At 39.2% G+C, this 15,297-nt stretch overlaps 1 protein-coding gene across 1 annotated transcript in view; it reads left to right on the top strand.

Moving 5' to 3' along the window:
• The window catches only part of TMEM255B (transmembrane protein 255B), an 86,606-nt gene that overhangs the window by 34,874 nt on the left and 36,435 nt on the right, over positions 1 to 15,297 (top strand). The window contains exons 5-6 of the mRNA XM_082246008.1: positions 9,312 to 9,392; positions 13,905 to 13,990. Coding sequence (XP_082102134.1) covers positions 9,312 to 9,392; positions 13,905 to 13,990 — 167 coding nt within the window. The remainder of the gene's footprint in view (positions 1 to 9,311; positions 9,393 to 13,904; positions 13,991 to 15,297) is intronic.

Below are 15,297 nucleotides of genomic sequence, written 5' to 3'. Positions count from 1 at the left end.
TATTTTCAGCCAGAAGGAGAAGGTTTAGGCCTATTTTCATATTTTATCGGCTATCTGTTGGCTTCTTTGATGTTCACAGCTCAATGACTCAATAGCAGTGACTCATCTCTCAGATAGCTCAGTTTGAGTCAGACAAACTGAGCCTCATATCAAGCATTTCTGCTGTTCTGTCTCTTTAGCTAACCCATAGCGGTTTGCGAAACCTTTGTCATGAAGTAAGTGTTTATTTGTGTAGCACCCTCCTAGGTAGGTGCTAGGAAAGAGCATATGGGTGGTCGTGTCTGCATATCAGGGGGGCCTGATTATTTGGTTAAGCTGTCACATGTTTCCAGGTGTGACCTGCTGAGCCTGGGGAGTCTCCCCACTTTTTCCAATGAGGGCTCTTATTGGACAGTGGAGGAAACCTAGCCAATAGAACAACAGGGCTTATGACTATCTCAGTGGGCGGAGTTTGCCACAATGCACCCTGGGATGGGTTATAAGTCTGAGGGGAGCATGTGACAGGGCGTCTTTGGCGGGAAGCAGAGTCCCAGGAGGAGGTTGATGGCTGTCTCTCCTCCTGACAGCAGTAGTGAAGGTGTCCTGGGCAGTCGGCCTAGAGGACGAAGGTTGAGCTGGTCTGCAGAGAGGGATCCAGAGTGCATTGGACCGAGTGAAGCTGTTGGGCAGAAGTTTTTGGGAAAAAAACGTGTCGTGAGTACTTGAAACCGCCCAGGGGTCTGCCTTGGAGAGGGGACCACTCCAGAAGGTCAAAGGGATACGGGAGCCAACTAACCAGTAGAGGAGGCTTAGGAAAGGGGGTGCTAGTGTCTAAGCCCTGAAGATAAGAGAGTGCAAGGGGAACAGGTGTGGGCCCTGAAGAGTTCAGCAGTGCAGCAGTCATACAAGTAGCTACCTCAGCAAGGAGTGCTTAAGGGAGCTCAAAGAGGACTTCTTTATGCAAGAAAGCAGTCCAAAGTCAGTTTTGAGTTAACAACATTAACCAGCATTAACCAGCATTAACTGGCGTTGACCGGCATTTAGCCTGCATCAAGTCAGCACCAATCGGCATTTTTCCATTGTCTCCAGCAAGTTGTACATAGTTGAGCCAAAGGAGTATCCCACTCATTCCCTTCTCCCATCCAAGTTCTCAATAAATACAAAAACTCAAAGATACTAGACTGGTCATGGTCTCAGTGATCACACTTGGAGAAACATGCACAAAGGTACTTTTGGTGCACCCGGTGACCCAGGGGGACCCATATACAGCAAAATGGCTGGGAATCCTGCTACATTTGTAAAATAGAATATGTGTGAATGTATGTGTGTGTATATACAGTATAAACACACAGATATATAATAATTGAAATGTGGTGCTTTCATTCTGCAAAGTGCCATGGGACATATCTGCAGCCACATGCTCCACAAATCTGGAGATTTTTTTTTCAAATCTTTCAAAATTATATTTGTAATCCAGCATATCGTATTTACATTTTTTCTTTCGTTTGCATCTCTGATCTGACCCTGAGTTCACTGCCTACTCATCACCGTGCAGCCTCCTAAAAATTCTCCCAGCCAGGCTCAGCTGCTTCTCCTCATTTTCATGGAAAAGCAGTGTACAGCCTTCCATAGAAATAAGTGGAGATAGTAGCATGTGTGCTCAGGAGGAGCAGAGCCCAGCAGTCAGACACACAGTGAAGACGTTGGTGATGTGCAGACAGGTAAGTAGGAGATTCAGAAGGGGTACTGAAGAAGGGTGTCTGAATCCTTCAAAGGTAAATGTATTCAAAGAGTAATTGTGCTGCAATTGTTATGAGAGGCTAGACTTACAATCATCCTTTCAAAATTCTGTTCACTAAAACTTTCATAACTGAAAATAAAAAGGCAAAGGGGATTTAATAAAACTGGAGAGTGCAAAATGCAGTGCAGCTGTTCATGGTAGTCAGTCAGCTTCTAATTTCAGCTTGTTCAATTAAGCTTTGACAAACAAATCTGGAAGAGCTGCACTCTCCAGTTTTAGTGAATCAACCCCAAAGTCTACTTTTCTAGCCTCTTCGTTTTACTTTGTATCAATGTCTTCAACACTAAGGCCCTGTTCACATAGGGGCGACGCTACTTCGCACCGCAACCTCCGAGGTCGCAGTGCGAGCAGCGCGCCGCGACCTCGGAGCGGCCACCACGGACTTCATAACATTGAAGTCTATGGCGGTCGCCTCCTGGTTGCCCCAAAGAAGCTCCGGGCCCTTTTTCTAAGTTAGAACGGGTCCGCAGCTTCCCTATGGGAGGCAACCTACGGCGACCTGTGAGGCGACTCGCCTCACAGGTCGCCTTAGTGTGAACGGGGGCTAAAGGTGCACTGTAAAGCAGGAAGGATAAAGACGCCCAAAAGTATTATGGTTACAGATTTGGGTCCTCCTTCATAAGTAAATAGTTTGAAGCAGAAAGATCATCTGTGTATACATTGGAGATGATGGCTATTTTCGGTAACAAATAACTTGCTGGTGGTTAATTCATGTTTTCTGTTAGCCAGCTGGAATAAACTCACATTGTTTATACATCATAAAAGCCAAAAATCCAATTTCATTAAGCTGAGGACTTCACTTTAGTTAGAAATATCTTTGAATTCAAAATAAGTATCAAATAAATATTATGGAGATGGCAATCAATCATCTAATGAAAACATGCTATAGATAGACTATATTTATGGACATCTTATAGGCAGTTTTTGTTTGCTTTTAATTCTATGTTGCGGCAGTTACAAATGTTAGATCCATGGAAGGTGTGTATAACCCTCAGATGAGCACTTGAATTCAGGCCAGCGTGGGTGCCCGGCCCTGCTTGCCACCATAAATATCCAAGTTAAAGAGAAGACTTTGCTGCACTGCCAGCACAGCACCACAGGGCTGATGCATATAATATCCTTTATTGCCTTCACAGCCAGAGAGGCAAAACAGGACAAACTGTTAACGCGTTTCACACTCAAATCAGGTGCTTAATTATAACCCATTAAGCACATGATTTGATTGTAAAACGCATTAACCGTTTGTCCTGTTTTGCCTCTCTGGCTGTGAAGGCAATAAAGGATATTATTTGTATCAACCCTGTGGTGCTGTGCGGCCAAGCCTTCTCTTTATCTTGGTCACAAATGTAAATCTGCCTCATAATGGACAGTTAAAACATTCTACTTGCAAAGGGCAATCTGTTATTTACAGCTATCTGGCTCCCAGACAAGGGGTGCTTAATAGCCCCCCTTTCTATGCAGCATGGTGCTAGGCCAGCAGGCACAGGGGTAGGCAGGACAGACAGATGACCTTTGCGCTAGCCTCTAGACTGAAAGAATGTGCTGTGACATTACATGTGTTGCCAATGCATTTCCTCTGTAACAAAACGTGGATTGATTCAGCTGTAGACAGTGGCAGCCGTCAGTTCCAACACAGATCACTGCTGGGACTTGCAATATCCATTGTGCCAGTGCCATATTAAAAAGTGGACAATTAGAGTGAAAATGTTGGGCAGACATACCTTAGATTGTAAGCTCCTTGAGGGCAGGGACTGATGTGAATGTGCAATGTATATGTAAATTGACAGCGCTATATACAGTGGGTACGGAAAGTATTCAGACCCCCTTAAATTTTTCACTCTTTGTTATATTGCAGCCATTTGCTAAAATCATTTAAGTTCATTCTTCTTCCTCATGAATGTACACATAGCACCCCATGCTGACAGAAAAACACAGAATTGTTGACATTGTTGCAGATTTATTAAAAAAGAAAAACTGAAATATCACATGGTCCTAAGTATTCAGACCCTTTGCTGTGACACTCATATATTTAACTCAGGTGCTTTCCATTTCTTCTGATCATCCTTGAGATGGTTCTACACCTTCATTTGAGTCCAGCTGTGTTTGATTATACTGATTGGACTTGATTAGGAAAGCCACACACCTGTCTATATAAGACCTTCCAGATCACAATGCATGTCAGAGCAAATGAGAATCATGAGGTCAAAGGAACTGCCTGAAGAGCTCAGAGACAGAATTGTGGCAAGGCACAGATCTGGCCAAGGTTACAAAAAGATTTCTGCTGCACTTAAGGTTCCTAAGAGCACAGTGGCCTCCATAATCCTCAAATGGAAGACGTTTGGGACGACCAGAACCCTTCCTAGAGCTGGCCGTCCGGCCAAACTGAGCTATCGGGGGAGAAGAGCCTTGGTGAGAGAGGTAAAGAAGAACCCAAAGATCACTGTGGCTGAGCTCCAGAGATGCAGTCAGGAGATGGGAGAAAGTTGTAGAAAGTCAACCATCACTGCAGCCCTCCACCAGTCGGGGCTTTATGGCAGAGTGGCCCGACGGAAGCCTCTCCTCAGTGTAAGACACATGAAAGCCTGCATGGAGTTTGCTAAAAAACACCTGAAGGATTCCAAGATGGTGAGAAATAAGATTCTCTGGTCTGATGAGACCAAAATAGAACTTTTTGGCCTTAATTCTAAGCGGTATGTGTGGAGAAAACCAGGTACTGCTCATCACCTGTCCAATACAGTCCCAACAGTGAAGCATGGTGGTGGCAGCATCATGCTGTGGGGGTGTTTTTCAGCTGCAGGGACAGGACGACTGGTTGCAATCGAGGGAAAGATGAATGCAGCCAAGTACAGGGATATCCTGGACAAAAACCTTCTCCAGAGTGCTCTGGACCTCAGACTGGGCCGAAGGTTTACCTTCCAACAAGACAATGACCCTAAGCACACAGCTAAAATAACGAAGGAGTGGCTTCACAACAACTCCGTGACTGTTCTTGAATGGCCCAGCCAGAGCCCTGACTTAAACCCAATTGAGCATCTCTGGAGAGACCTAAAAATGGCTGTCCACCAACGTTTACCATCCAACCTGACAGAACTGGAGAGGATCTGCAAGGAGGAATGGCAGAGGATCCCCAAATCCAGGTGTGAAAGACTTGTTGCATCTTTCCCAAAAAGACTCCTGGCTGTATTAGATCAAAAGGGGGCTTCTACTAAATACTGAGCAAAGGGTCTGAATACTTAGGACCATGTGATATTTCAGTTTTTCTTTTTTAATAAATCTGCAACAATGTCAACAATTCTGTGTTTTTCTGTCAGTATGGGGTGCTATGTGTACATTCATGAGGAAGAAGAATGAACTTAAATGATTTTAGCAAATGGCTGCAATATAACAAAGAGTGAAACATTTAAGGGGGTCTGAATACTTTCCGTACCCACTGTAAGTACCATAAATAAATAAATAAAATAGAAGACAGCAGGCAAGGATGGACTTAAGATAACTATATTAATAGTTCATTGGTGTGTAACTGATCTTGTATCTTCTTTTACCAACATATATATACTGTATATAGCATTACACGTTTGTAGTTATTGAAAGCAGAGGCATCACCAAGAATTCCCCTTTAATTTGAGTCTAAAACTCTATATTTTGGTTTTACCCATAGCTTCTTTGGTTTCCTTGGCTGTGGAGAAGGTCACATCAAGTAATGTGAAGAATGAAAGATATTAATCTACCTGTCTCAATTCTTGCCTAGCTGTGCATTTGCTCTGATTACTTGGTAGGGTTATAAAGATTTATGTAGTTCTCTGTTCATTACAAAATAGGTATAAAGGAAGGAAGATCTCTATTAAACTGTCCAGCAGTTTCTGAATGAGAATTCACAGTTCCAGCGGCAGACTTTTTTAGTTGAATTCTTGTGCAGTTATATTGCTTCCTGTAAATCTTTAGATGACATAATTAAACTGTTATATGTTTTTTATTTGATAATGAACCTTGATGGAAAAAGCAGAAAAGGAACCCAAACACAGAACCTGGTGTACTTTCAAGTTATGCATTGCTCTATGGGGGACTCCAAGAAGAGTGCAGTGTAGTCTTCCACCTTTTATTCTGCACTGAGATTGGTGCCATTGGACTGATTATTTTCTCATGTGTTTTGCTTACTTTTGTTAGTCTTTTCCAAGTTCTGATTATAGGATCACAGATGTGTCGTGAATTAGAGAACATACTATTCCCATAAATCACTTATAATATCTTCTTAATCACTTATTATACTTCAAGATGAGCCCAGAGCATGGCAGCATTTTTACATTTGCATCACTTACATTTTGCTAATGTATGCCATTTGTGTAAAATACGCCATAAATGTACACATGTGTAATACAGCAATATTCATCATCATGGTTCTTGGTGGATGCCAACTCTTGGGAGAAGCACAGCTTTGCTGATTAGATGCAGCTTAAAGGGTAACTCCACTTCTGTGGGGAAAAAAAGAGCAACAAAAAAAAAACAACAATATAGCATATACAATTGCGACTCAAGTCATATTGTAATTAAATGTTTGAGTGATTGGCTTACTGATTTTCCCAGAAGTCTGCACTAAGATACAAGTCAGATCTTTGGCATCCCCTGCAACAAAAATGACATTTTTGGTGAGATACTCCCAAAGGGAAATCTTGTCTACTGGGATGCAGACCTTGCCAATTTCCTCATTAGAGCTTTGCAGGTGCAGCAGCTCATTGATAATTATCAAACTACATACAGATTCACTCTTCGCATGGACACAGACAAGCAAACAACTATTTATTCAGAAAAAAAAAAAAAAAGGTAGGAGTCTGCAATAAAGTGTGTTAAAATCCTTGCAAAGTACATAGAGGGTTTTTTTTCCAACAAATGCGGAGGTACTCTTTAAAGTGTAATTGTGTTCACACAACGAACATTCATATTTTTTTACATATTCTTAAGCAGAAAATTACCACTTTTGCCAAGGGCAATCATCCTCAAGATTCACAGCAGTAGCTTTAAATGTTGCTCAAGTCATTCTCCCAGCAACTTAGCTTTCCTTGCTGTCCCTTACCCAGCAGATATAATATGTAATGTCCAGAGCTTCTGGTCTGGGAGGGAAGAGTAGTGTAAGTTAAGCTGTTGAGAGAACCTAAAGAAGTTCAATGCCATTAACCTTGAGGATGAATTGAGCCACAGTTCCTGCAACTACAGAGGTCAATAAGTATAAACTAAAAAGTAGCATAGTGTGTATTTAGTTTTAAAAGGTGAAGGCGTCTGGTTTTAGTGTTTTGGCCCTTGATGTGATGCAAATACCTGCTGCCCTTTTTTATTTTAATGGTGGTATACCAAAAAAATACAAATGTTAAATGGGTGAAAAAATAGGCGCTGGTGATCAGTGATAGTGTTCAAGGTTTACTGAGGGTATTATGTATATTGTCTACACCAATAAATTACATTCATATGTAAAAGGTAAAACTTATTTACCAATAAATTATTAATAAATAAATAGATAAAAGGTGGACCTTAAAATCATTTATAATACCATAATGTAAACCTTTGTAATATCAACCTAGTAAAAAGTGAAAAATATATATCTCTGTGTATATAAAAAAATGGGGACTTTTGCTGATAATAAAAATGCAATTTGGTGACACTTGTGATTATATTATAAAACCTTGCGTGACATAAAAATGCATGTAATTAGCAATAAAATATGTAAAATATGTAATTCATATATATATATATATATATATTTTTTTTTGTGCAATTGGTGAAAAAAGTCTGTGATAATTTAATAAAATCTTCCAAGTGATTTTGTGCTCCGATTTGTGCTCTTGATAAAATTCAGCAATATTTGCTTCTTACCAGATGGCTTTAGGCCACAAGGACCTAGATCGCTTTTGATCCGTTTAAGGATGGATCAATCCTCCACTGGGCTTATCCAATCCGAAAATAGGTGGTAGATGTTCCAATCTGGATCTGGACTATCCTGCGGTCCAGACATAGTAATTGTTTATAATACACAGTGCATATATGAATTACATATTTTATTGCTAATTACATGCGTTTTTATGTCACGCAAGGTTTTATAATATAATCACAAGTGTCACCAAATTGCATTTTTATTATCACCAAAAGTCACCATTTTTTTATATACACAGAGATATATATTTTTCACTTTTTACTAGGTTGATATTACAAAGGTTTACATTATGGTATTATAAATGATTTTAAGGTCCACCTTTTATCTATTTATTTATTAATAATTTATTGGTAAATAAGGTTTACCTTTTACATATGAATGTAATTTATTGGTGTAGACAATATACATAATACCCTCAGTACACCTTGAACGCTACCACTGATTACCAGCGCCTATTTTTTCACCCATTTAACATAGTGTGTATTTAGCTGTTAGTCTGTGGTTCCATTTTACAAGTTTTATTAGGATAACAATACATGAAAAGCAATGTATGTCCATTTTCCAGTCTGGAGTTCACAGTAAAAAGATACAGTACTTTCTGCATACACAGGGTTATTATAATTTCACATCCTATTCTGCAAATCTCTGTTGTAGGATTTATGGTAAACATACATCCCAACCAGTACAGAATATATCAGGGAACAAAAGATATTAGACTCTTGCTTCCTGAAGTGTACAATCTAATAAAGAACCTACATTGCTATAAAAGGCATAACAATTCTTGTGGGTGGAGGGACATGCATAAAGAATGCCATGTATATTAGAAGTGGTGTGTTCGATGTCTAGTTCACTGATCTCATCCTTACACTACCCTTCTCTGGTCCCCTGCTGAAGAAATCATGTTAAATGTAGACAATTAAAATAATTTCTAACAACTACCCACAGCTCCTCATAGCCAGTCAGTTGCACTATGATTGCCTGTTTTAGCTTTGCAGTTTCTTTTGTCAGCCTCCCGCTAACTGCATAGTGAAGATAATGGTGCTGATCCATTGTTTATGAGCAAGATAGGAAGATCTTCACCCAGCTCCTTTTCTGTTTACCAACTGTCAAACCTGACACAAAGAGATGGGTTCTCTACAATAGGGACAAAACAGAAAATAAAAAAATAGACAAAAGATCCAGGCCTTACCTACATTATCTAAAATCAAAGTTGAGCTTTAAAGTAGATGTAAACCCTAACTGGATTATATTTAGTTTGCAAATTCACTGTGTATTATAAACAATTACTATGTCTTTTATATAATACGTTTTCAATTTTTTTTTTTTTTAAATCTCCGTGCTTTTAATTTCCTCCAGCATTTTAGGAGCCACTTCCTGTCTACCAATATTGGCATTTCTCAGAGTGGGCTTCCTGATGGTGACAAACATAAAACATGCCTGGGTGTTGAGCATTGGCACTGCCACTTATAGTCCCCAGCAGAAGCACATGTGACAGGGTGACAATGCAAGAAAGCAATTGAGAGGGAAATTATACAGGGAAAGAGTGTTTTCACCCTATAACAGAAAATGCCTAAACAAATATGTTAATCTGAGATTTGACATTCTTTTTAGGAACCAAGACCTTTGTATAATGGGAGATGTATTTTCTATGCAAGTGGATCGGGACTTGCTTATGACACACAACAGACAGAAGTAAGTCAACATCAATAAACAAAATTCTTGCATAAAAAATTCTAATATATTTACAGCCTCATCAATGCAATCATTTTTAATCTGTATGTGTTTAGTGATTTGTTTTGTTAACATGTACACTGGTGCTACTTGAAGCTGAAGTTTAGGTATAGATATTTTTGTATTGTTACAATGTATCAGCTTGAACCAATGTAAGTATGCATGTGTCATGTTTGTGCATGTTGATGATTCCCATGGTAGCTGGAAGTCACTGCAGTAGGCACCAGTACTACAGTAATCACTGCTAGCTTTGGTTCTCATGCTGAGCAGCTGCCATGCTGCTTAGAAAACTCTGCTTGTTTAGCTTGGGGCCATTCAGAGATGGCTTTCTCAATAAATGCAAAGCATTCTCTGATTAGATGAGGTAGAGGTCCTGAAGTCACCACCCTGTCTCTTCACCTCACCTTATCAGAGAACAGAAAAATATTTGTCAATCTCCCAAATATCAATTCCTTCAGAGATCCTGCAGGTTTTCCAAAATGAATATAGAAACCTGTATGCACCTATTACCTCGTACAATGCTTCAGCGCTATATAATAAATTGCACCAATTGCCAATTTCATCTCTTTTTACCTCAAGCAGAGCCCTGTTAGATGCCCCCATTACTCTAGACGAGATCAAGGCTGCTATCTTGTCTACCTCTAACAAGACCCCTGGTATTCTTTCTTGATGGCACAAATTGTATGTTGATGATCTCGCTCCTGCCCTCTGAGATCTTTTTGCGGAATTTCATGAGCAGGCGGCCCCCTCTTAATCCGTGTACCAAGCGCATATAGTTTTTCTTCAGAAACTGGAGACAGACCTTCCTGAATTGTGGTTTCTGCAGACCAATATAGCTCCTTAACCAGGATCTTAATATCCTCACAAAGGTCCTGGCAACTTGCCTGTCCAGAGTCATTGAAACTTTGAAAAATTCTGATCCGATGGGTTTTATTCCACAAAAATCCACTGATGTTACCATTAGGAGACTTTTCATTAAACTTCAAGCATCTATTATTTTATCGCGCTTGATATAGAAAGCGTTTGATGTAGTGGACTGGCAATATATGCATTTGGTGCTGGAGAGGATGGGATTTGGTCCCTCCTTCCTGAAATGAATCACCCTTTTGTATAAGCTTCCCCAGGCAGCCATCAAGGTAGACTACATGGTATCTCCTCCCATTTCTATACACCATGGTACTTGCCAGAGCTGTCCCCCACAATTGTTTCTCTCAGGATTGAGCCTATTGCAGTAGCTTTTCGCACTAACCCAGATATTTAAGGCCTCATACTCCATAGACTTGAAAAGAAGGTGGCCATGTATGCAGATGATATGCAACTATGACTATTTAAGCTCAGCTTTGTTGACTCTGGTGGAGTGCCTTGTGTTCTCTGCCCTTAAAGTTAACTAGGAGAAGTTGAAAATACTGCCACTTGATCCCATACAGACACTGGCCCGAGATATGATGCTGCCCCTGCAGTGGGTAACTAAAATAAAATTCAGGCGACTAATGATATCAGTGACTATGTCCCTTTAAACGTTTTGCCATTGGTCGCAAAGTCCAGGATTGAGGCTGGGGTCTTTATCCCTATCTCTCATGGAAAAGGTGAATTTAATCAAGATGAAGCTACTTCCTGCTTTTTTTTTTTATATGTCCTTAGAAACACTCCCATGTGGCTTCCATTATCCCAGAACTGGACTGGACTGAACTGGAAGCACTGATGTTCTCCTTTGTGTGGAATAATAGGGCCCCCCTCTCAGTTTAGCTAACCTACAGCAACCCCTGGCCTTCTGAATTATTTTCAATCGACTGGACAGCTCATTCATGCTCATGGCTTGCTCCCAATACGGATAATGCATCAGTGGTGATGAAGGCAGTGGTCAAGGGCTCATATGAGGTGCTCCAGTTACTGCTTTATAGAGGCATCCAAGCCCTATAACCCCTCATTAGAATTATGCATTCCACTTAAGGACCTGGTGCAGAACTAGGGTGCTTCCACATGGCTGGAGTACCCTGATACTGCTGTTCTAGCTTAAACTTTGTGTTTAAAGCAGTTGGGTGGCTTGCCCTGTACACTCCAGTCCCTTTTACACTAATAGCTTTATTATTTAACTTCTTGTCCCTTCCAGGCTTTGTCCTGTTGCCTTTTTTGGGACTTGTTCTCTGCTGTTGAGTGGCAAGGTGACTGTTCCTCTGGTCAGTATTATATTATGTGGGTAGAAATAATAAATGCATTTTCTGCTTCAATAAATAGAATTTATAAAAAAAAAAAAAAAAAAAAACAAGTGAGTTCCTCACTTCCTGTTTGAGCTGACAACACAGTTCCCCTGCTGTCCTGAAATACAAAGCAACATGTAGTCAGCCCTGTCTTAGAACACCCTCCCCCATCCTGATATATTAGAGGTGAGGAGAGGGGAATGTACAGGTACAGCAAGGGACAACTCATGCAGGATTGATAACATTGTTTGGAATTTCAGTGCAGCAGAGGCAACATTGCCCTCCCACAACAGAAAGTTATAAGCTGATTGATTTCTGGAAGATCAACAGGTATTTTTTATTTTTGCAGAGACAAAATATGAGAAAATGTGCATTTATCGCAGAGTACATATGCATTGAATATGTTTTTTTAAATTTTGTACATACACTTTATACTCCTAATATCCAAGGGGTGTGACATCTTTGTGACCAAGCCCTATTTCATAGTTTTGATGTGTGTTTCCTTAACAAAACTGCTTTGCATATCAAAATTATATTCTCAGTATTTGTTTCCGGGAAATAATAAGCTTTTGTTTGGTAGATTCATATATAACCTAAATGTGTTTTTAATAGGCAGGTAAATGGACAAAAAGTTTTTAAAATGTACAATAGCTTGCTTAACAACATTGCCCAAGCCATTTTTCAGATTTCAGCGCACTCACAATTTGAATGACAATTATTCAGTCATCCAACACTGTACCCAAATGAAAATGTTATTCTTTTTTTTTATTCAGATAGAGCTTTCTTTTGGTGGTATTTAATCACCACTGGGTTTTATATTTTTTTGCTATACAAGCAAAAAAATACCAAAAAATTAAAAAATGTATTCTGCTGCATCCTTTGGTAAAAAATAACCCAAATAATTGAATATTTTGGATGGATACATTTCGTGTTTCCTTATTAACGGTCAGGGACTCCTTGGCGAAAGGCATCTATTGCTAAGTATCTTGTTACATTTTTCCAATGTTATTAAGTTTGTTATCTTTATCTGTCATTTTCTAAAATTAGATGTTTATATGATCTCTCTTTGCACATCTTAAAAAAAAAAAAAATGGTATATATTTGAAAATTCATCAATCCTGTTTACTGGCTGCCTATATCATTTTTTGAGGCCATAAAATGCCAAGACAGTATAAAATACCACCCCTTTTTGAAAATAGACTTTTCAAGATATTTAGTAAGAGGCATGGTGAGTTTTTTGAAGTTGTAATTTTTTTGACACAACATTTTTGAAAAATAAAGAAATTAAATGACATTTTTTTTTCTCACAAATTTGTAATTTGTTGTTTCCCACATACAGTATAGGCATACTTTTGATTACAACCCAAAACATATTCTGCTATGCCTCCTGAATATGGGGATACCACATGTGAGACTTTTTCACAGCCTGGCAACATAGAGAGGCTCAAAATCCAAGGAGCACCTTGGGGCTTTCAAGGAGCATAAATTATACATAATTTCCTACCTACTACATTTTGGAGGCCCTGGAGCACAGTGGAAACACCCACAAAATTATCCCATTTTGGAAAGCAAACTATCACAAGAATTTTCTGAACGGCACAGTGGGTCTTTTGAAAATGTTATTTTTTTGCCATAAGTTTTTGAAAAATGCAGCATAGAAAATTAAAATGATTTTTTACACAAACTTGTCAAGTAATAAGATATTTGTTACACATAGTATACTTAGATTTATGGCCAAAAGCCTAGATGGATGCAAAATCCAAGAAGCGCCTTCAGGCATTCTAGGGACATAAATTATGCATCTCATTTCCTGACTACCTATTATATTTTTGGAGACTCTGAAGCTGCAGGACAGTAGAAACACCTACACAAATCCATGCTTTGAAAAGCAAACACCCAAGGGTAATTTTTAAGAGGTATGGTGAGTCTTTTAAAGACTTCATTTTATTGCCACATGGTTTTGAAAATGAAAATTAATTTTTTTATACAAAGTTGTCAATTTAATAGGATATTTCTCTCACACAGCATGGGCATACTTGTATACTTTGAATTACAATTCAAAACACATTCTGCTACTTCTCCCAAGTGTGACTATACCACGTGTGAGACTTTTTAACTTTTTGCACTGATCATGTACCGAACATTATATCATGCTTACATTTTGTGCATTTTTTATTTTTCCAGACAACAGGCTTTTTTTTTAAAATAAAATGAAATACCAAAAGTATTATGAGACAATTAATTTTTTATTTTTAATTTTCACTGTACGGTACAGGTAACATGCTTTACTTCAAGCAGTCAATGTCAGCTAAGAATAAGGACTCATACATGCTACTGTTGTGATCTATATGACTGCGAAAAGTATGTAATATTTATTTTCTGCTGTTGTAAAGCATATGTTGAAAGCTGAACTCCAGGCAAGCTTTTTAGGCTGTTTAAAATACATTTACAAGAACTGTGTTGCTTATTCTGCTCAGGCACTCCTGAGATCCAGGTTACTCTGCCAGATATAGCATATCCACTCCCAGACTCCCAGCAATATAGCCCAGTCTCGTAAATGGGCAGGAGCAAAAGCATAAATGCATGTATTCCCGACCCCCTTTAGCAGACCAGTGGGGGTGCTATTAATTCTTAAAAGCATCCCCATGTTTTGGAAAAAGCGGCGTTTTTGGGTGCACAAAATCGCATGGTATTGCAGAACCATGTTGTTCCATGAGACCACATTTCCTGCAGGTACAGCGGCCCTTTTAAATCAACGAGCTTCTGTGTCCGCGCAAACAAGCACGTAAGGACCCGCACAATATTTTATTGAATATATAACTGAATAAAAGTGCTTTTTTTTATATTTGCCTGGAGGTCAGCTTTAGAAAGAGTTCCTTTTTTTCCTCAAAACTATTGATACACTTTTAATTTAAATGTAGAAAATACCAGTTGCTATTTCTTACAGTGGTGAAAACAATTATTTGTTCTACTGCAGATTTTGTAAGTTTGCCCACTTACAAAAAAATGAAGGGTCTAAGATCGTTAATCTACTTGTATTTTAAATGATAGAGACAGAATATCAACCAAAAATCCAGAAAAACACATGATACAAATGTTATAAATTGAGTTGCAGTTCAGTAAGTAAAAAAGCTATTTGATCCCTTACCAACTAACATAAATTCTGGCTCTCACAGACTGGCTACAGTATCTGTTCATGTGGTAAACAGATTAGTCCTGTCAATTTAGGAAGGTGCTTTCTTCCATTCAAATCTCGTCATCATGGGTAAGACCAAAGAGCTGTCAAAGGGCATCAGGAACAAGATTGTAGACCTGCACAAGGCTGGAATGGGCTACAAGACTATAAGCAGGAAACTTGATGAGAAGGAGACAATTGTTAGAGGTATTATTCGCAAATGGAAGAAATACAAAATGCAATACCCATCAATCGCCCTCAGACTGGAGCTTCACACATGATTTCACCTCAAGGGGTATGGATGATGCAAAAAGTGAAAGATCACCCCAGAACTACATGGGAGGAGCTTGTGAATGATTTCAAGACAGTTGGGACCACAATCAACAAACAAACCACTGGTAACAGAATATGCCGCCATAGACTGAATTCCTGCAGCGCCTGCAAGGTCCCCTTCCTCAAGAACGCACATGTACAAGCCCATCTGAAGTTTGCC

The sequence above is a fragment of the Pelophylax lessonae genome (genome assembly GCF_965119305.1).
Source record: "Pelophylax lessonae genome assembly, chromosome: 2".
Lineage (NCBI taxonomy): Eukaryota > Metazoa > Chordata > Amphibia > Anura > Ranidae > Pelophylax > Pelophylax lessonae.
Note: the sequence above shows the minus strand (reverse complement) of the source record. Positions and strands in the feature narration are given on the sequence as shown.